At 45.5% G+C, this 22,486-nt stretch overlaps 1 protein-coding gene across 2 annotated transcripts in view; it reads right to left on the bottom strand.

The window, feature by feature from the left end:
* ABHD12 (abhydrolase domain containing 12, lysophospholipase) overlaps nucleotides 1-22,486 on the bottom strand; it is a 487,344-nt gene that overhangs the window by 169,121 nt on the left and 295,737 nt on the right. For both annotated transcript variants that reach the window (XM_085612333.1, XM_085612332.1), the window contains one exon: nucleotides 10,816-10,921. In XM_085612333.1, the coding sequence (XP_085468459.1) occupies nucleotides 10,816-10,921 (106 nt within the window). The remainder of the gene's footprint in view (nucleotides 1-10,815; nucleotides 10,922-22,486) is intronic.

The following is a 22,486-nucleotide window of genomic DNA, read 5'->3' as shown; positions in this document are numbered from 1 at the left end:
GTAAAAATATTATTTAGTTATACTTATTTTCTAGAACCAAGCAAGACTGCTACAGGTAAGTGTAAATGGTACTGTTCAAAGGAGGTAACAATACAAGCAAGCTGAATGAAAATTTCTTTGTTACAGGTTTGGACATTTTTCAATACAGTGGAAATTACTGTTAGATTACTTTTGATTACTTTACAGATTACTTTATGGATTACTCTTTCTACTCAGTGTAATATGCCTAGATATCACACTGGGACATTTCCTCGAGAAAAGGTAAGTAAAGCAGTTTTTAGTTATTTGCAGTTTTTCAAGTTCTCATACAAAACCAACTCCACAGAACAGTTTCAAGGAAAAACAGTCAATGTATTCCTGTGGGGAAAATATGGTTATCAGTTAACAGGTAAGTACTGGTTGTGGGAGTTGGTATTCTGGGGTTAGAACCAGGGTTCCCTCAGGGTCAAGGATGCACTCTCAAAGCACCCTCAGCTGCACTAGGGCAGCCGGGTGCAGAGTGCTGAGGCCCAATGTTATCCAAAAGGGAATAGGGGGCCTCCGGTTGGTGGCTGCTCACGAGCAACCCACAAGGTTGCGTGAGCAAAGCTCCTGGAGTTAGGCTCAGGGCATAGGGGGATCCGAGTTAGTACAAAAGGTGCACCCGCAGCAGCGCTGGGGCGGCTGGGTGTAGGGTGCTGTTTTGGCATCGGGCGCCCTGTTGTTGTCAATGAGAGTTGCCGGTTTTGGATTTTAGCTGCAGGCTTGGACCAGGAAGACTTCTGGGAGGAACCAACAGCTGGGCAGGTAAATCGGAAGGCTGGGGGATGTAGGTGCACCTCGGGTCCCCTTCTCCAGGGCGCAGGGCGGCTGAATACAGGGGTGTCTTTTGAGGTCGGATTCTCCTTACCTGGGCCACTCGCAGTTGGGAGGGTCTCCGTGCCAAGGCTGCAGGCAACATCGGGGAGAGCTGGAGGGGTGACCCACAGTGGACTCGGACTCTGGAGCACCGGGGGACCTCACTGGGACCGGTTGGCCACTCTGACTCGGACCGTAGGCGTCGTGTGGAGTGGTGGTTCCAGACATCAGGTTTCTTTGTCCTCAGCAGGCTCAGAGTCTGTCTTGGCTGTTTCTTTTGAACAGAGCTGCTGTTCACAGGAGATCCGGTCTTTGTTGAAAGCAGTCATTCCTCCCAGGGGTTCTGGAGGTCGCTGGCTGCAGGACAAGGCAACGTTTGGCGCAGGATCTCTGGAAACTGCAGACAGCCCGGTAGTGCAGGGGCCAAGTCAGTTCTTCTCTGCAGTCTCCTCTGCTGGGCGTCTTCTTTCGTCCTTCTTCTTCGTAGGATGCGGGAATCTGTCTTCTTGTTTCTGAGCTACCCCCTAAATACTGTATTTGTGGGGCCTTGCAGGGGTCTCAAGGTCAGTAGCCAATGGGCAAATTCCCTAATCCTGATTGGAGAGTGTCTGCCATCTGCAAGATGGCGGGCACTGAAGAGTGGGCTTCACCACACCTCCCCCACCTGAGGGGTGGCTGACCTATGCCAGGGCAGTGCACTGTAGGCATGGCACACATTTACAAATCTCCGTAGGTACATTATCAGAACATTGAACATTCTGCACGAAATCTAAAGTTCACTGCGTAAAATTATGTTGTTTATTGCTGTTCATTCGGCGACAGTTTGTCAGGTTCGAATCAATGATGGCAGCCTGACTGGGACTTCGGCGTGGTAACATGGGTGATATTCTTATACAAACTGCATGCCATAACGACTCTTCACATTGTTCTGCACCAAAACACGCAGCCTGCAATGACAGTGTGTGTGTGTAAAGGTACAGGGCCTCTAAGGGTGGCACAATAAGTGCTGCATTTTTAGGTCTCGCCTGGCGTGGGCTGCGCACATGCGCAGTCTCGCTGGCGAGATTTAATGATTTTGGGTATTTTCTGTAAAGGGCATTAAGCCCCGCCCCTCTTTTCCATTGGCCGGCGTCACTGTTTATGCTAAACGGTGGCCAGCCATTGGAAAAGAGCTGTTGGTGACGTTTTCGTTTGGCTTTTTGAGCCGTCCCATTTGGACGGGCTTATCTGCCTTCCTTGCATCGTAAAAGGATTCTTATCTTTATGGGCCATGTGTTTAAAACATGGCCCCATAAAGACAAGAGATCATCTTTCACTTTCGGGACCGCGTCGTACTTGTTTTTTTTTTAAACTCCAGAACAAAACCTGGTACTTCCGGGTATAATCTATGAAATGATGATTTAACTACCAACGTAATGGGGTTATTACTCAATTCAATTGAGCACATGCCATCAACCTCAAAAAAGCTGAAAGGTTTAACACATTCGGGAGTCAAACCTGTAAACTATGTGTCACGTGTGTGTGTGGGGGGCATCAAGAAAAAAATATTTGTCGTACTTCTTTCAATCATACCTCTTCCGTTGCTCGAAAAGAAATCACTGTCCTGCATCCACCTACCTCTTCAATCCTGCTGAGGAAGAAAACTAAAGGGCTCCCCGCAAACCTGATCCTCGTCAAAAGTGGCACTGGTCTCTCCGGCCACCACGCTTCTCCACGTACAAACTGTTAAGTGTATCTGTCACACAAAAGTCCAGTTTCCCCTTTAATGCGTTTCTCCGTAACTTCCACAAAACTGGACAAACCCGTACCGTCATCCCATTAAACAGTACCAAGTCTATCATAGGTCCACCTTCATACAGGAGGGGCGTGGAAAAGTGTCTGAAACAGTCGATGTGATTCTACTGCATGTGAGGAGAATTTGATAAGATGTGCACATCATTGGCTTTGGCGGATTGAGCCAACCTGAGGGCATGGTGCCCAGTTCAGGCAAAGTGCCCGGTTCAGACAAAGCAGTGACAGCACGTGCACACAGTTGTACACGGGCACTTTGACTGAAGTATTTTAGCATTTCACTAGGTCGGTTCCTGCTACTTATGAATGCGGAGATGGACGGCATTTTCTTTAGTAGATTTATGTCCCGGTTGCCCAGGGGCAAGGACATTCTATAATAGGCACAAAGTGAAACAAATAAATAAACCAATCGGCAAAACTAGTACACAAGTTTTTGGCCCTGGTGTCATTAGCTGGAAGTCCCGCTGGCTTTCTATGCTGTGCTTTTCTGTGCTGTTTCGAGTGATAATTTGTGCCACTCACCCACCAATCCGTAAACTCAAATGTGTATTAATAATCTGCAAATCTACTTAAAATAGGTTGCATGAAACAGACTGTAACTTGCGTGGAGTTACTCAAGGCAGTTGTAACTAAGCCATTAGTCACACGAAAAGAAGGCAGTCCTGTTGACTGTCCTCTTCGCTCGTGCAATACATGCTTTTTATTTCCCCACTTCCTATTACTATGTAGTAATTTTGTTCAAGTGCTAGAACATTTCTGAAAAAGCCAAATTTACAACGAATACAACATATGCAAGCTAATAAATTCAAGAATTGAATCCGTAATGCGGGATATGATTTTGTATCCATAAGGTCCCTGGGCGGTTTTGTTAATTAAACGCATTTGCATTGAAATAGATGAAAACGTAACCTTTAAATCCGAGCTGCCTGTTACCATATCTGATGTAATACTGCAAAAGGCTGCGGTGTATACATTTGCTAGCCGGTCGGTCTGCGGTGTTCGCCGAGACAGCCTCATCAAGAAGGACCCGTTCAGCGAACCATAAAGTCAAATCTGACTAGTCCGCTTGTTCTCTACTATAAGGTCACCTCCAGGACTGGGACGGGAGGGCTGCGAACAGAAGAAGACCTCGCTACGCAGACATCTGCAGCCTGCTCATGGCCCACAACTCATTGGTTCACATTAGATGCTGGAACGACCTCAATACAAGAGCCAATTCTTCTATAAATACTACTGTGAACTCAAGCAGGTAGTTGGCAGCGCAGGAGATGTACAGATGCCATTAATTGACCGTGCAGTGTTTGTGGTACGTGGCACATCTGGACTGTAAGGGAAAGTTGTCCAGACACACAGGGATGTTAAAGACATATCATATGAGCACACAAATAAAAGGGAAGGACATACAAATTGCATAATGATCAGACACAGGGATATGGAGGACATTTTACAAGGGCACACAGATAAAGGGGAGGGCATGTTGTGACACAGAGAGGGATTGGGAAATTATGTCCCAGGAACACAAATGGATGGCGATGATGTCGGGACCTGAAGGGCAAACCACGGTGACCTACAGAGGGATGATACTGTCACACCGACACAAGGGACGCGCAGCGCACCTGTCACAGGATCTCTACTCCCTCCCCCATGCAACCATCACAGGTCCCCGTCTAAGCCTCTCTGCAACTGACTTGTTCACTATAAGTCTCGGAGGTGAGGAGCGCATGCACGCTCCAAAGACAGCAGAGACCTAAAGAGTGTGCTTTCCATACACTAAAGACATAGCTGCGGTTCTGTGATATGAGTTAGGTCCTGAATCAGCTGTCCTTATTCCACACTACATGGGGCACGAGCAATTCTTCCACAGTGTCAAACTAAACAAACGTACCTATAAGATGCCCCGAAAACTACACCAAGCCTATATTTATGTGTTTCAATATTTTCGTTAATGTAGAGCAACTTTATGTACACAGAGTAATGTGTTACAGAATACCTTAAAATACAAGGCATCTACACCACCACCTTTTACATGATAAAACAAAAATATACAAGTCATACTAGTCAGCTAGCCCACAGGGCAAATGAGTCTGTGTCCAATCCAGTCAAGGAGGAGAGTGGGGAGATAGGTGCATAATTCACCTTTCGATAGCTAGCCTTAGAGTGGAAGGGTTTTCAATTGACAAAGCAGCAGATAAGAAAGACACCTATATTTAGTGTTAAAATGAGCACCAAATAGCTGACGGCATATTTTAGTTTATAAGCACCTCTGCTGCCATTCTCCCACCCCACCCCCCATATCAACAGAGAAGCACCCAATTGTCAAATCACGAAAGATGTACATGTTTTATAAGGTAAACTTTTGTTTCATATATGTAGAAAAAGTACGGTATTGGTCTAAAACGCAGCCATAGATCTTCATATTTAGCAGAGCTACAACCCACACACTGACCATTGGTCCACTTCTCTTAGATCCCTTTCCCTGGCCACGGTGCTGTGAAAGGCCTTCTGGTTTATATGCTTTATCTGATTTTAGGAATCTTGGATTCTTCATCTTGTGCAGAGAGATAGGATTCAGATGTCAACAAATGTTGGGTCTGACAGAGCACCAAAATGAAAGTGGCCTCCCATTTACAAACTGGAAAACAAGCATTGGTATAGCCAATAGGTCTTGCTTTTGGGACCTTTTAAGTATTTAGCTATGCAGCACAATATCCTTGGTGCAACAACATTAACTGTTGCATGGTTAAACACTTATAAGGTCCCAAAGGCGAGACCTATTGGCTATGCCAATGCTTGTTTGTGTATCTCTTAGGGTATGTACGAGTAAACAATCTAAAAGGTTCTAGCTCTTTTACCACAATTTCCTTAAGGAGACAGGGTTATCATGCTCTGAGGTGGCACTTTCCACCAGTTACCTTACCTAGTTAGGGGTACAGATGAAGCACAGTGAGCTAGCAGGACTAAGGCCAACATATCCTAATGGCGTGCATAGAATCAGTCTTGCACAGTTTTGACGTCTATGTTGTTCAACAAACGCACAGTTTTACTGAGAAAGTATAAGCCTTATGAATAAACAGTCTCTCAAGACATTTGCTTACTTACCTTCCACTGCTGCTCGTGCTGCCTCTCCTCACCTTCACAAGGCAGAAATCTGCTCCCTGATAGCTGCTCCCGGGAAAGAGGTTTTGTTGGGAGTCCATCCATCAACTTTTGGGGAGGGGGAAGTAAGCAGAAGTGCTGGGCAAGGAGGCAAGAAAAGGAGGCAAATAGAAGAGTATCTGGAAGAAAGGGGGAAGCACAAAGGGGGCTAATAAGATCAGTAACTCTGTTTCCCAGGGAAGGCTGGGGTGAACTGATTTAGGGAAGCAATTGGAATAGGGATTCTCATCCCTCCAGCAGTGCATTTCCATGCACAGTAAGAGGTTGTGGGGGCAGTGCCTGCACAGAGGACTTCTTGCTGTGAATTCAGGACAGTTTGCTCCACAGGTTGTGTGACACTCCTTAGTGACTAGCCATCTTCGAGATGATCCATATAGCACTTCACATAAATGTAGTGATCAACGACGCCACTAAAAATCTAAAAATAGTTGACCTTAATATTCTTGAGTGGTGCATTTCTTTTAACATGGAAGAACCATCATGTAATGTTATCAGCTTTAACACTTGTTCATTTATGACATGCTTGCTAACTTTATTTGTCAATATACGAGTCCATCATGTTCATGTTAATTTTTATTTTATTTATTTTTATTTTATGTGTTTTATAAAACTCGAACTTGACCCGTTAGGGTATCAGAGCGCTTTACAGGAGAGCAAAGCAATATACAGACAGACTTAGAATCGACCAATTACAGCTCGAGTAGTAATATGGTGCCGGATACATAAGGTAAAGAGGAGCATGTATTTACAGTTTACATAACCCATTACTCAAAGCGAGATACCATATTTACAGAATACGTTCATAATTATACAGACTATGTCCCAAGTTTCTGATGTTTCGGGTGACCCGGTAGTCAGAAGAGAGGTAGTGGACCGCCATAGGTCGGGCCATAAAGGTAGTTGAGGCAATATTAGACCAGAAATGTTCCCATAAGGAAGGTTTTGGCATCCTTTTTGAGGTGAGTCAGTGAGGAGATTCTTCTGATGTCGGGTGGGAGAGAGTTCTATATTCTTGAAGCAGCCCCTGAAAAGGCCCGATTGGAAGGTTTTTTTTTTCTGAAAGTGTGCAGGTTGGAGCAGGAGATCTCTGGCAGATCGGGAGTTTCTGGTTCCTCCGGAGATCACAAGTTTCTGTGTCAGATATGCAGGGGAGTTAGAATGTAAAGCTTTGTGCGTGATGCATGCTAGTTTGAGCTGTATTCTTGCCTCCAGGGGAAGCCAATTGAGAGCTTTCAGGTGTGGGGAAATATGATCGTATTTCCTTGTGCTGGTAAGTAGTCTGGCGGCCGCATTGAGGCAGTCTTTAAGAGGTGCCAGGGAGATCTTGGGTAAACCTGAGAGGGTTGAGCAGCCGTATTCCAGTCTAGAGATGACAAGTGCTTGGACTGCCATTTTTAGGTCGGGAGCATCAAGGAAGGGTTTCAATTTCCTAAGGCAGCTCAGGTGAAATCTGGCTGTTTTAGCCATAGAGTTTATGTGGTCCCGCATGTTAAGGTTGGTGTCAAGGGTAATTCCCAGGGATTTAGCCGAGTTCACAATGGTCGGTGGGCAATTTAAGGCTGGGATAGCCTTAATCCATGATTAAATCTCTAGGTTGGCATTGGGAGGGGAGATCAGGAGAAGTTCTGTTTTCTTTGCATTGAGTTTGAGTTGATTGGATGCGAGCCATTGGACGGTGAGTTTCAGGGCTTCGTTCAGGGAGAGAATCTCTTTGAGAGAAGAGGTTTTGATGTAGATATGGGTGTCATCAGCGTACATATGATAGGAAATATTAGCAGCGTGCAATACTTCGGTAAGAGGTTCTAGGTAGAGGCTGAAAAGGGTGGGAGACAGGGTTGATCCTTGAGGGACTCCACCTGTGACCGGGGATGGTGATGAATGGTTGCCGTTGATCAGGAATCTCTGTGACCGGTTGTGGAGGAAGGACCTAAACCAATCCAAAACAGTACCATCCAAACCCATTCTGAGTTTGAGGCGTTCAAGTAATTCTTCATGGTTGACTGTGTCAAAGGCCGAGGATAGGTCCAGGAGGATTAGGAGACAAGTTTTGCCTTGGTCGAGGGCTTGGAGGGCATCATCCACGATGTGGAGCATGGTGGTTTCGGTGCTGTGCCCTGGTCTAAATCCGGATTGGAAGTCATCAAGGAGGTGGAAGTTGTTGATGTGGTGACTTAGCTGCTGATGCACAAATTTCTCCAGCACTTTGGCTAAGAGGGGGATGTTGTAGATGGGTCTGAAGTTGTCGGGGGAGGCAGGATCCAGCAACTGCTTTTTCAAGATGGGGAGGACTTGGCCGGCTATTAGAGAGTCAGGCATCATTCCCTGCTGGAGGGAGGCGTTGATTATTGTAGTCCAGCTGGGAATAATGGATTGGGCGACGACCGCTAGGCAGTTGGCAGGGAGCGGGTCATTGAAATGGTTGTTAGGTTTTAAGGTAGAAAGGATTTTAGAGATGGAGTCTTCGTCATAGTCTTTGAAGACAGTCCAGTGAGCGTGATTTTTGGGAGGAGCCTGTGGGTGTGTCGCGGTGGAGGAGGCGGGTCAGGAAGGGGGTGAGGGTGTGTGATAGCGCTGAGTTCGTTTCCAAGGGCCAAGATTTTGTCTGTGAAGAAAGAGGAGAATTCCTCTGAGGATATAAGAATCTGGGGGTTTCTTTCGATGTTTTGGACAGTTTATTAGATTGGTGTTTGACCAATTCGAAAAGCTTGTGGGGTCTGTTCTTTGCTTTCTCAAGTTCCGTTCTGAAGAAGTCTTTTTTTGAGTTGAGTATGTTTCTGTTGTAGGCATTTCTGGCCTAGCGGAGGAGTTTTAGATGTGCCATAGAGGGGTGTTGCCTCCAGGTTCTTTCAACTTGCTGGAGGACTCTCCTCTCGTTATTAAGGGATCCCATGAACCAGGGGTTTCTGTCTTTTCAGTTTTAGTGGGGCTAGATCGTCCAGGATGTTTGAGATGGTCGCAGAGTAGTGATCATTGAGGTCACTGACTGTTGTGATATTTGAAGGGGGGGGGGGGGAGGTCGGATTTGCATCGGGCCTCAAGTTCACTTCGGTCCAAGTTCTTGGTGTCTCTGATCCAGCATTTAGGAATCATTGGTTGCAGTGCTTTTGTCTTGTGGGTGCCAGGTAGATGGAAGGTGATGGCATGATGGTCAGACCAATCGCATGGGTCAATAGAGATAAGCTTGACAGTTGATTCTTTGGAGATGATCCAGTCAAGGGTGGCCCCTTTTGATTGAGTTGGTAGGGAGCAGGCTTGGGTCAGGGCTTGATCTGCCAGGAGGTCTTTGATGGCGTTGACATGTGGACCCTTGGGATCGTTCCAGTGTAAGTTAGAATCGCCTAAGAAAATTTATTTGGCATTGGTGGGAATCTTAGCTGTGATGATTTCCATGAGGTGGTCAGTGAAAGAGTCGTTCCTGCCTGGAGGTTGGTAAAAGATGTGAAGGTTGTATAGTTGGGTGGAGTTGCTGCAAATAGCGAGAGCGAGGTATTCGCAGGATTCGGTGGTGTCCGCCAGAAGTTCAGTGACATGAAGGTTAGAGCGGTAGATGCAGGCGATGCCTCTTCCTTTCTTGTTAGATTGTCTGTTCAGCCTTGCGATGTTGTAATTAGGGGGGACTAGGAGGTCCAGGCATGGAGATGAGGATTCATTGAGCCATGATTCTGTTAGGATTGCTAAGTTGAAGTTTTTGCAAAGGATGAGATCAGCAATATCTATGGCGTACTTAGCTGCCGATCGGCAATTGATTAAAAGACCAGACAGGGAGGATTTGGGCGGAATTTCAGGAGTCTGGCCGGACAGGTGCTAGATTGCTCTTGACCGCAGCTCTGTTACGGAGGGTGGCTGGCCTGTTGGGGTTGATAGTGACCGAACGGATGGCATGTTCAGCATTCCCGTCAATGGGAAGAGGGGTAGCTGTGGTGGAGTTGTAATCTCGGAGGATGGCCAAGATTTCAATTTCAGTGAGATCTAGTGGACTTAGAGTTGGTGAAGAGGTGTAGGAGAGGGCCAGAGCGAGGGTTTCTTCCTCTGAGAGGTGGCATGGTTGTTTACAGGGACGAAGCTGTCTCAAGACTAGCGGAAGAGGTTGTTTAGGGTGCTCTGCCAAGTGCGGGGCGTGGAGTTAGGCAGGGGCATGAGGATGGCGAGGGAGAGTTCAGCGAGGTGGAGGAGGTTCATTAATTCCTAGATAGAGATGTGAATGCTCTGGGTAAGTTTGGTAGCTCTGGAGAGCAGAGAGGCCATGTCCCTATCAGGTGGAGGTGATAGAGGGCGGGGGGCAGTGGTTCAGGAGCTGTTCTGTCTGCATGTATAGGAGATACGGGGGAGGACCAGTACGGCCTGTGTTGTAGGTCATTGGATCAAAGCTGGGGCTCCTTTGCGGGTTGGGTTGAGGGCTGAGAGGGCAAGCACAACTTGTATCATAGGTCTTAGGGGACGTACCAGTGGCATAGTCTACATGGGGGGACAGTAGGGAGGGGACCTGAGGTCTAGGGGTGATTCTGGAGGCAAGGCCGGGCGCCGTGCTGGAGTGGATAGGGGGGTCTGTGTTGAAAGACCTTAGGGTCGTTTGTGAGTGGCTAGCTACGCTGGGTAGGCTAGATGAGGACTCATCGGGCGGGAATTGGTTACCCTGCCCGAGTCATGCACGTGGTTTCTAAGGAGGGTGAAAAGTTCTGCAAATTTATCCAAGTTTTTGGTTGAGGCTTGGATCAGGATAATGCCATTTTTGTAAAGAGTGATGGTGAGGTCAGCTCGCAGTGTAGGGGTAGTATAGTCTTTAGTCAACACTATAACATGCAAGCCCTCTCTCAGGAAAAAGGAAACTAGGGTTAAGAAAGGTGACAAAAATATGAGAACATCAATCAAAAACAGGAGCAGTATAAGCAATGTACCAACAATACCAACAGAGGGAGTGGCTCACTGTCTTGGCCGAGGTATATTATATCGCACAACAGTCCTTTCACATGAAATGACAGAAGCAGCAGCCCAATGGGGATTGCCACAGGATGCTGGTATAGGCTTGCTTACCAGACGCCAATGGTTACATCCTCCTCTGGCTGCAGGTAAAAATTGCATGTATGGTTTAAGCCTTGGTCCTGTGGCTTCTTAAGGTCAATGAAATAGGGCACTCTCACTGCAAGGAACAGAATGCACAAGAGTTAGACTACTTATTTAGAGAAATAGCGTATCTACATGATAACTGCTGTAAATAACAAGTTACTTACCTTCAGTAACACCTTCTCTGGTAGAAACCCTATCTAGCTGCACATTCCTTACCTTAGAATTACCCCCAGGCGTTAGACACCCGTGTGTGCTGGTAGGTGGTGTCATCCGGCTCAGCATGGCATTGTCAGCATAATTCGAGCCAGAAGAGACATGCACTGTGCCTATATAAGGGCACCCTAGAGCACTGACATCAGTTTTTTTTCGTGACTTTCTATGCCAGGAGTACAGAGCCACGAAGAGTATTGACCACTGGTTTGTGAAAAGTATGGCCCTAAAAGGGGAAAAAACCATAAGTCTATAAATCTGTTCACAGAGCAGGCAGGAAGGGTGGGTTGGTAACGAATCTGCGGCTAGATACAGTCTATACTAGATAAGGGGTTACCAAAGGTAATTAACTTGTTGATCTGATAGAGACTTCTAGCCACAGATTGCTTACCTTAGAATAGATACTAAAGCAATCCCTCCCCAGAGGAGGATCTGTAAAACGATTCACACAAAAAAGTGCTGTAGTACTGAGCGGGCAAAGTGCCCGTCCCTACGGACCTGACAGTCCAGGCAGTACTGCTTGGTAAATGCGTGCAGAGATGCCCACATTACTGCCTAGCAGATGTCAAGGGCATCACCTTGGTGAACACCTGAGGGGCGCTGGTAAGGCCATAGGGGAGCACAGTGAACTGAAAGTGCTTGTGACCTACTGTGAACCTCAGGTAAAATCCATGGGCAGGTGGGACAGGAATGTGGAAGTATGTGTCCTCCAAGTCCAAAGCTACCATCTAGTCTTCCAGGTCCAGGGCAGACAGGACTTAAGCCATTATTTCCTCTGCGGTTTGAGAGACACCGCGTCCTTCGAAATGTGCACAATGTGCATCTTGAACTGAGATGGCGATCTTATAGATGTTTCACCTATCACAGTGAACATGCTATTGTTTGTTCGGATCTGATGATCAGGAAATGGATACGATTTTCTCAATCTGTGAATTTACATCATTAATGTGAGTTTTCACGGACTTCTCATCAATCTGCGTACTTTGCAGAGCTCAGTAATGCTTACTATTGCCCTGAGGAAGCCCTATTCAGGGTGAAACGCGTTGGCTGCACATGTATTGTATTATGCATCTGTGGTTCGAGGAACTATTAAAGGAATTGATAACGTCATTGAAGAGTCCGGATAGATCTGTTTGTTTAGCATCTGTGCTTTTTGACATTTGTGTTGCATCTCTGTGCTCTCTTTTTTTGTTTCAGACAAGACTTAAGCGAGCATGAGCATTTTGAACTCCTTTTTCAGGAAGAAATTAAGAGGGCACAGGTCTAGGATAGGACAAAGGTCTCTGTCCTTATTGGGCAGTACAAAGTAGTGGGAATAGAAACCACGTCCAACCTCTGATATTTGCACCCTCACTATGGCTCCCTTCGCCAAGAGAGCTATCACTTCCTGGCAGAATAAGGAGATATGGGCCTCCGTCAGCCTGTCGCAAGTGGGTGGCATGGGTGGAGGGGCAGTTATGAAGGTTGGGGAATAGCCTCTTCGGACACACTGGAGAACCCAGCAGTCTTATGTTATCGACCTCCAGTGGTGCAGGTGGTGGTGTATCCTGCCTCCCACTAGTTGCCTATGATGGTCAAAGGACAAACTAAAGAGGCTTGGAGAAGGCATCTGCTGGGGGAGTGGTAGATTGGCCTGACCTCAGGCTACCTGACCCATGGAGTCTGTGGGTACCGCGTCCTCGGCCACTCAGGGGCTGGAAAGCTTTATGCCGTGGTGGCATGGTGGGTTACGACAATCAACACAGGTATTGGCGTTGCGCTCTAGACACCACTAGAGGCAGACAAGGTGTGGGTCAGTCACTGACATTTGCCGGTGGCAGGAGCCACAGGGCTTAAAAGCAGCCTTCCTTGTGGACATCCCTGCCACACCAGGAGACAATGTCTCAAAATATCTTCGACAAAAGGTTAAAAAGGTCAGTCAAAAAGTGACTTGTGGTAGCTCTTCTCCAGATCTGCTTTGACTGGCGCATATAGAACTGCCGTCAACATGTTTGGGTGGTGCCAATATAGGAACCATGCATGTCACTTACGGCCTGGACGACGCCACGCAGAGCCAAACAATGACACCTACTGGCAGGCAGGGGTACTGCACATGAAAAAATTCCAGATCCAGTCTGCCACCTGGGGTTAATTCTAAGGTAAGGAATCTGCGGCTAGAAGTTTCCATCAGATATGACATTTTGCACAACAGTTGAAAATAAGGAAGTCCAAGGACTGATGGTTACATCTTTGAAAATGTGGTACATGCAAAGTCTTGCATATGCTCAAACAATCAGGAAAAAATAAAGCAGGTGTGCCTCTTGTTCGTAAAGGGTAGTGAGGTGTAAGTGATGCTGTCATTCCTAGATGAACATTTTGTAGTAAACACTACATGTTTCTATCTTATCATCTTCTCTCATAAATTTAGGTCCAGGTTCATCATAGTGTGAAGCAGCAAGAAACCCACATTTTAAGCCAGTTGTCAGGTGTATAGATGATATTTTGCACTTTATTCTAGAAAGACAGCACTGGACGAAGACAGGAATTAAAACACCAATCTGCTGATATAAAAGCTTCAGGGTTTAGACAAACAATGTCATAGTCACAACATACCTTTCTCCGGGCACATCGTAATTTGCAACATAGACTAAACTAAGGGAAGGGGAGACAGAGCTGTCACAGGAATTAACAGCAGTTGAAGAAAACCCATGAGAAATATACTTTTTTTACAAGACCTAAAAAATGAACTCCAAACAAACAGATTTAGTTCAGAATTCCTGAAGATCTACCAGATCCAACTCCTTTGAGGATGATCAAGCAAAGAAAATAAATTGCACAGGCATACATATTTTCGCTGCTATGAATCCTACATCTGTATAAGCCTTGCTTCCTTCTGATGAAAGCTAGACAGTGTAATCAAAACCTTGAATTACTACTGAAGTTTCTCATGTTTGGTATTTTGCCGGAGTCAAAAAAAGTTTTTGAACAAATTTACTTATTGGGCTTTTGTTGGCATAGCATCACAATACATGGAATTATAGTAAAGAGGTAAATTGATATCATCTTGAATAGGAGTACACAGCAATCGATAACAGTACATTGTGAGCCCCATTTTATGCTCTCAAGAATCATATGCGGAAGACATTCTCAATAATCTTGATCGCCTTATTACTTAGGGAACAAATAAGGCCACTGCATCTGGCAAAGAATTTTTTAAAGTATATGACAATTGGGCCGCATACCTTAAAACGTTGTTGAGATGATTGTAAAGTTCTGCTGTCAACTGGTCCATGGTATCAGTCAATAAGGATCTCACTACAAGATACTGAGACTTCATTGTTTCTTCAAACTTAAAACTCTGGTGATGCAGAACAGCTGGCAAAATTAAAAGTCTAACATCGGCGGTGGCGTGGCTTCAGTGCTGCTCAAGCTTTCGTTTTTGTGAGTTTCCGAGTCACTTGGAGATCATTCTTGAAATAAAAGCCTATTCTCCTGCAATTTAAGTTCTCCTTGGCCCCTGCTCGACCTCCTGACATATTTCTATTCCTCAGGAATGCCCTTTCATGATTTGTCCCATCTTCCTTTTCATGTACCGGTGAAGGGCTTTCTGAGCTCCACGCTTCTCAAAATGGCACCAGCTCGAGTTTCCTACTTGAAGGACGGCACAATCATCGCACATTAATTTATTTGGTGTGCTCAGCTATTTTTGTTACTCTCTTCTTTGCTTGGCAAGTTACCACTTGGTATTTCCTGCTATTTATTTGACACTTATTTCTACAGTTTCACTATGAAACATTACTTTTACCGCCATTTTGAAAAGCTGAACCTCTCATACGACAGAATCTTCTTGTCACGTTCTAACAACGTTTTTCCTATTTTCCTGAACGATTTCCTTTTTTTTCTTGCTTCAAAGCTGTCCTTTATTCCTGCCCTTAGTTTATGGGCAGAATAAAATCCTTGCAAAATACACCCCCATCACCCATTTTTTCATCCAGTAATCCAGTTTTGGACATCATTCTTGATGAGGTGAGGGGCAGCCTTTTAAGAATGCCACTAATGAGAAATAGCAGCAGACCCAAGGAGGAGATGGAACAAATTGTCATTTCTCTTCAGGATATATCTACAAACATTTCTTTACTTGAACAAGAGATTCTGAAATTCAAACTTCACACTGGAGATTTAGGAAACAGCGATTGTCGTAACAACCTTTGTTTGTATGGTTTGCCTGAAGCTCTTAAGGGACCCTACCTCCTTGACTTCTAAAAGAAATTTATTCCAGAACTACTCGGACTTCCTACTTCACCTCCTCTCAACTTGCAACAGACGTGTTAGACTCAATCCTCATTCATCCTGGCCTCACGGCATCATTATGCTGTTCTATAATTTCTTGACCTTCTTCCAGTTCTGAACGCTGCCAAAGACAAGTAGTGTCTTGTCTGGTTTGGTCATAATCTTTTCATCGCCCAAGATGTTTCTAATGCAACCAATGCTCAAAGAAGGAATTTCTCACCCTGAGACATTAAATGAAACAACTGAATATTTGCTATGGCATTCACCATCCATGTTTATGCAAGTTAACTTATGAGGGTACTTCTAAACCTTTTGATGACCCTGACAAATTGAGGATGTTCTTTTAAAGTATCACATCATCACTTGCTATGGACAATGTTTCTCCAAAGAGTTAAGATGTTTAATGCTTTCGTCTTTTTTTCGAATATGCCTTTATTATTCTTTCCATTTTATTAATTCATGCTCAGCGTTCGATCTTGTTATTGACTAAACATTACTCATACTCATTGTTATTTGTTGTCTCCCCAGGTCTGGATGCTTATCCTTAATCTGCTTTTCATTTGCTTCCTTTTATATTTCCTTTTTTCGTCTCTACCCTTCTTTCCCTTTCTATTTTCCGAGGGTGATTATCTGATATTTAATTTCTCATCCTTTTTTTCTTCTCTTGTGTTTTGTATAACTAATGGTGTCATTTTGTCCCCCTTCCTTGCAGCTTGTTATCCTTGTTCCTGTATTTCTGCATTCATGTATCCAATACGTTTAACGTTGTCTCGTGGAACGTTTGGGAAATTGATTCTAAAATTACCTTTTTTACAGGAAACACATTGTAACGCCTCTGAATTTGCTAAATTGAAAAGATTATGGGTTGGTTAAGTGTTTTTCTTTCCAGCAGTAGATCGAAAGGATGATGTGGCTATTATTTGCCATAAAATCTTAAGAATACAAGTTGCTTCAACTGAATGTGATTCAGATGGTAGATGTGTGTTGGTCAACGTTATTTTGGACAACAAGCACCTTACTTTATTTATTGTTTATGGCCCTGTCAGATCTGATTCAGAGTTCTGGCATTCAATTAAGGTAGCACTTGCTAATATTCCTCACTCCAATATTAATATGCCTGGTGACTTTAACCATCTCAACAAAAAAGGGGGGGAGATAAGAGGAAAGTCTCAAAAGGGCTTTCCCGCCAACTGACGTACCAAAAACAAAAGAGCCCCTCCATGTTTAATAAACTAATCCTCCATAAGACAAAGAAAATGCTTGGTTTTCTTATACAATCATTATCCACCAGTTACCCCTTGGTATCATGCATCATCTTAAGGTTCACCCAGTTCCGCTGCAGAGCAGGCGTGCTACGAGTTATGTGGGGGAACTTATAGATATATTCTAAATGATGAAAATAGGAGTGGTAGGTAAGTGCTACTTTAATCTGACCTCTTAAAAAACAGGGAATAGGTAGAAAGCAAAGGTGATAATGTACCTGCCTTTCTAATGGTCTACCAAACCCTATGAATTTTCTTCAGGACCAAGGATCTAACACCCTGATTTCACTACTTTTATTGTACTGAATGATTGCACACACTCTGCATGCTAATAATGCAAAACTATGGCACCTACTTGGTGTTACTGCTCAGCAATCAGTAATATATAACGGAAGAGTTAGCTTGCCAAAATCTTAGCAGTATAATGGGTAGAGCACACCACTTACACTTCCAAAATGAAGCGCATTGTATAAGCTTATAAATATATCAAAACACCACCTCATTGTGAAAGATCTGGTGAAATATAAAATATAATATATCGTTGGTTGAGGTGAGCACATCTAGTGAAACCAGTGGTCCTTGTGACACACAACACAGAGCACACTATGCATTTAAAAGCACAAAACATACATAAATAATACAAATCTCTTGCATCATGGGCCCTCGTGGAGAAGACAGCTTGTAGTCACACTCTATATAGCAAAAACAGATCAGTGTGTCATGATCGTGAATGTTCACTCCTTATGAGGAAACAGTAATGCAGTAGTTGTTGAAGCAATGCCGTACTTACTATGCCATCTTGCATACTGAATAGCGATCTAGTCTTCACAAGGAGCAGCGATGACATCACGTCCATGAGCTCTGCTTACTGGCATTGAGTATTAGATCCCCGCAGGGAGAAGAGGAGGGTAAGATTCCGGGTTGGTATACCTAGGTCATTGACCTGAAGTGACACTTTGGCATAGCAAATAAACGGCACACTTGTGTAAGAGCTTTATCATGTTCCTTTTGTGTGGCCCCAAAGATCAATATATCATCACTGTAATTGAAAGCATGCGTGACATGCTAAATTATGAGATGAATGAAACTTGAAAAAATTCTGCAGCTCCGAAAATAATCTTTTATATTTGAACAAACCAATATGGGTAGAAAAGGTAGTAAGCGACATGCAATTTTCTGTTAGTTCCAATTGATGATATCCTTTGTTCAGATCAAGGCGAGAGAAGCACCATTCAGCTGTGTGATCATTACAGCAATGTGTAGACCTGGATGTCGTTCTCTTTCAATTGCCCAGTTAGCTTGATGCATGTCAACACAGATGCGTACAGCTCCTTCACTGCCCTTTCTATGCACTACCACTATGGACGAAACCCATGCTGTCGGACCAGTAGATTGCTGAATGCTATCATGCTTTAGTAATGTCTCAAGCTCTTTTTCAACAGCGTCCTGTAAAGGAAATGCAATTTGACGAGATCACTGAGCAACAGAACGAGTGTCTTAATTAATATACAGTTGCACTTCATTATCTTAAGTTTTCCTAATCCATGAAACAATGATGGAAACTGGCTCACTATTCTGTGATGAGCAGTTGCGTTGTAATTACCAGATATCAGTCCCATTTCAGCAGCAGTACTGAAACTGAGTAAACAAGCACTTGCCGACGTAACTTGAAGTACATGAATTTGTGTTAGCGCTTTCGTCTTTTTGTGCTTCATTATTGCTACAAATGAACCTTGACTTTTTAATGTCGTCGATGCAGCCCAAGAATACACTTTGTCTTCGATGGTGTGGGACGGGGCATTGGAGACAGTTCATTGTCCTTCTCCTCAGGCATGATGTTTATCGATGCACCACTGCCTATGATACAAGGTGTGGGAAAACCATTCACCTTTAGTGTGATTTTTAGGACTTTCTGAATGAATTTCGTGACTTCACCTGTCGATCTTTCTTTGACTTGCATTCTTCCTTACTTGTGGCAAATAAAACATGCTCACATTTCTCTTCGGTTGAGATCAACATCGCACAGCCATCTTCTTCACTCTCACTTGACAAAGAACTTCAGGACAAAGATATAGACGACTCTGTTTAGTTTCCATTTGCCTCAACTGGAGTGTCTGCTTGGCCTTGTGGGCGTTAGTAGAACATAGCTTCTGAAGGTTGGGACATTCATTTTGTTTTCTCAACGTGATGCACTTAGTATTTCCTTTGCGTTGCAAAATATCACAAAATGGTTGTCTTTCCCACAACCCTTGCATATTTGTCCAATGGCGGGACATTAACCTTCATGTGGAAAACAAAATCAACATCTGAAGCACAGTTTCTTTTTCTTTGGAGACATCATTCTGTGGTCCTCGACCTTGTGTCTCTGCTTACTTTTCCTGTTCAGTGCTGACTCACTCTGGGCTCCTCTAGCTTCTTTTGAGAAAAAAGAAAGTGCTGGGAGCATCTGTGATCACTGCTTGCTTGGAGGAAAGTGGGTGCCTGTGAATGTACAGCACTACATACTACAACCAGAAAGTTATAGGGAAAGTAAAAATGTTAATTCGTAGCATGTGTAGATGTAAATATAGAAGAGCTACATCTCCCTCCTAAAGCTTTGACCACCGAGCAATGATGCAAAGTTTGAAATAAAGTTCTTGCACAGTTGTGCCAACTAAAACCTGCTAGTGGGCTTGGATGCCTATACAGCAGTGTTTGGTGAATGAGTGTATTGTTGACATGTAGAGCTTTATAAATGTTAGTTAAAAGAGTGTTTACCAAGAAAGCCATAGTGGGTTCTTTCTTATGTGTCAAATGCACCATCGCCGGTACAAGCAGCGTATGCTTGGACTTTACATAACACAGTAAGTTAGTATGCATTTATATATCCATCTAGCAATGCCTCCCTTGGATATAGGATTTCCTATTTATGGCTTTGGATAAGGCACAGTTGCTTTATTTTACAAATCTATTTGTTTCTGCCAATGTAGTACACAAGTACTGCCTCAATATCTAATTTATGTAGTGGTCTGTCTGCTACAGTGCCTAGATGTGAGAAGATGATGGGCATTTCATTAATGTGGTTGACATGGAATGGGGAAACCAACTTTTTTTTTTTTTGAAAAACCTTTATTGGGCACAATCAAATCGTACACAGCTTATCACCTACAACCTGAGTGAACAGGCCGGTAGCGGCAATGCAGTATAATGAGCAATGCACAGTGTCGAACGAGGATCCATAATTTAACACAGCTCAAGCGCCTACAACCCTGAAGGGCCGGCAGCGAAATAAAAACATTTACCGCACAGATATGTAATGGTGCGTAGTGACAAAGCGGTGGAAAGTCAACAGTGAGTAGTTAAGGTTTCGTTTATCTATATTAACCAACTTAGGAGCCACAAAACATCAAACTTCAATTCCCTCCCAGGTTGTGTCCACCATACACAGTATGTGGCAGAAAGGACTGAGCGGCGCGGGCTGCTGCACGGCAAATCGTACTGAAGAATGAAGTAGGCGTAAGTAGCGGCACAGCTCCGCCGCATATAGCCAGGTCCATTGCGCCGGGAGGGGTAATATGAGCTAATCAGGGAGCCAGAAAATGGTGTCACCAGCTAGAATGCCATGCTGCACGCGCTAGTAGAGAGCCAGGGTCTCACTGCCCAGGGGTCAGGGGGAGCAAGAGAGCCTCCGGTCATCCATCCCGAGCATCCGGCGCGAGGCATGTAAACACAGCCGAAAGCGTGCGGTAAGGCAGGGCAAGGTAGGGACGCTGTGCGCGGTGTGTGGTGTATGGGAAGGATGTAAGTGGGGGTAAGGTGATGCATCAGCTATGACCACCCGTGGGGACTGACCCTGGCCTGCGTGGGGTAGGCAGCCCGTCTCTCTCTGAATCCCCCTGAAGCTCCCCCCCTCCTTCAGTCGAGTCTTGAGAGCGCATAAGATATGCAGTGAGGGGTCCCCACAGGTCTTTGGGACGGGATCGGAGTGGCAGGAGGTCAGCATAGCTGTGCAGTTGTTCCTGCCAGGTTGACATCGTGGTCAACCAGGCCTTGAATTTGGGCGCTCGCTCCCGTCCCCATCTGCATGCCACATGAAGCTTAGCTAGCAAAAGGCCCAACGAGAAAAATTTCCGGTGCGCCTTCAACGAGGGGCAGGAGCGGCCCAGAAGGGCAATCATTGGGCACGGGGATATGTCCATTCCGACCATTATAGAAAGGGCCGCGAAGACCGCGATCCAATACTCAGCCACGGTCCGACATGACCATGCCAGGTGCATGAAGTCCGCTCCTGGCTGTCGGCATCGCAGACAGCGATCATCATCCCGGAGGCCGAAGCGGTGCAGTTTAGCCCGAGTGAAGTAAAGGCGGTGTAAGTACTTAAAATGTATCAAGCGGAGGCGGGCATTGCCCGTCACAGCATTGGTGTGAGAGCAGCTTTCCTCCCATTGGGCATCTGTCATTGGGGTACCCAGATCGTTGTCCCAGTCCGTCCGCGCCCTGAGAGGGGGGGGGAGAAGGTGCCACCTGTACATGTTTATATAACATCGAGACCACATGTGTCGGGGTGGTCGTCTGGAGCAGGGTATGTAAAGGCGCCATGGTGTCCGGCTCGTCCGGGAAGTTAGGAGTGACCGCCCTAATATTTTGCCGGAGTCAAGAGTATAGGAATGTATCCATTACCGACGGGGTGGTGTCTCCGAAGAAGTGGGACGCAGCACGAAAGCTCCCCTGGTGGTATAGGTCGCCCCATGTATGGATCGCCAGCCGCGCAAGCAGTCGACGTCCAAGCTCCTCGCGGGTAATACTTAGTCTGGGATCATGCGCCAAAGTCATACGGGGAGAGTACAGAAATTTAACCTCCATATAGTCTGCCATACGCTTCCAGGCTTGAATAGTGCAGTCTACCGTGGTGGGGTCACGAGTCCCCAATCTGGTCTCCGTATACAGATACCCGGAGGGTTTCTCGGGTCTCATAAACCCATCTTCCACTGCCAGGTGTGCCATGAAGGAGGGGGGGGGGTGAAACCAGTACACCGCAAAGTGGCCCTGGGCGCAATCATAGTAGCGTTGAAAGTTCGGAACGTCGAGCCCACCCTGATGATAGGGTAACATAAGTGTCCGCAGTCCGATCCTGGCCTGCTTCCCGCCCCAAATAAGGCGGGACAGTTGGGAATTGAGGGTCCGAAAGAAGTTTGCCCCTGGACTATATGGTATATTGGTGAAAAGGTACAACAATTTGGGAAGTATTACCATCTTGATCAGGGAGATGCGTCCTGCCATGGACAGCGGAAGATGGTTCCATTGCGAGATTTTATCGGAGAGTTTGTCCATGACAGTACCAAAGTTTGCTCTAAGAAGGGCATCCCGGTTCCTGGTCACCCTAACCCCTAAGTATGTTATCTCGTCCGCCTTCCACAGCAAGGGGTAATCTAGTGGGAACTGCGTAGTACTGTCAGTCAGGGGGAATAGCGCAGACTTCGCCCAGTTTATTTGTATGCCCGATATGGCCCCGAATTTAGTCACCTCCCGCAATAAGGGGTTAAGATTGTCTCGCGGCTTATGGACGTAGAGCGTCATGTCGTCCGCATATAATGCAATGAGCAATTGGCGCTCCGGGTAAATAAGAGAGCGGTGCTTATGGTGCTGGCGAAGTTTGGCCGCAAGCGGTTCAATAGCGAGGGCGAAGAGGACCGGTGAGAGAGGGCATCCCTGACGGGTGCCTCTGTGAATAATGAATGGGGCAGATCGGGACCCATTGAGCAGGACTGCCGCCTGAGGTCGGCGGTACAACAACCGGATCCAGTCCAGGAAGTTGAAGGGAATTTCCATCCGCTCCAACAAGGCCAGCAAGTAATCCCATTCGAGTGAGTCGAACGCCTTGGTGGCGTCCAAGAAAACCGCCGCCGCCTCGCAGCGGG

Source organism: Triturus cristatus, chromosome 6 (genome assembly GCF_964204655.1).
Source record: "Triturus cristatus chromosome 6, aTriCri1.1, whole genome shotgun sequence".
Lineage (NCBI taxonomy): Eukaryota > Metazoa > Chordata > Amphibia > Caudata > Salamandridae > Triturus > Triturus cristatus.
This window is presented reverse-complemented; position numbering and strand designations above follow the sequence as displayed.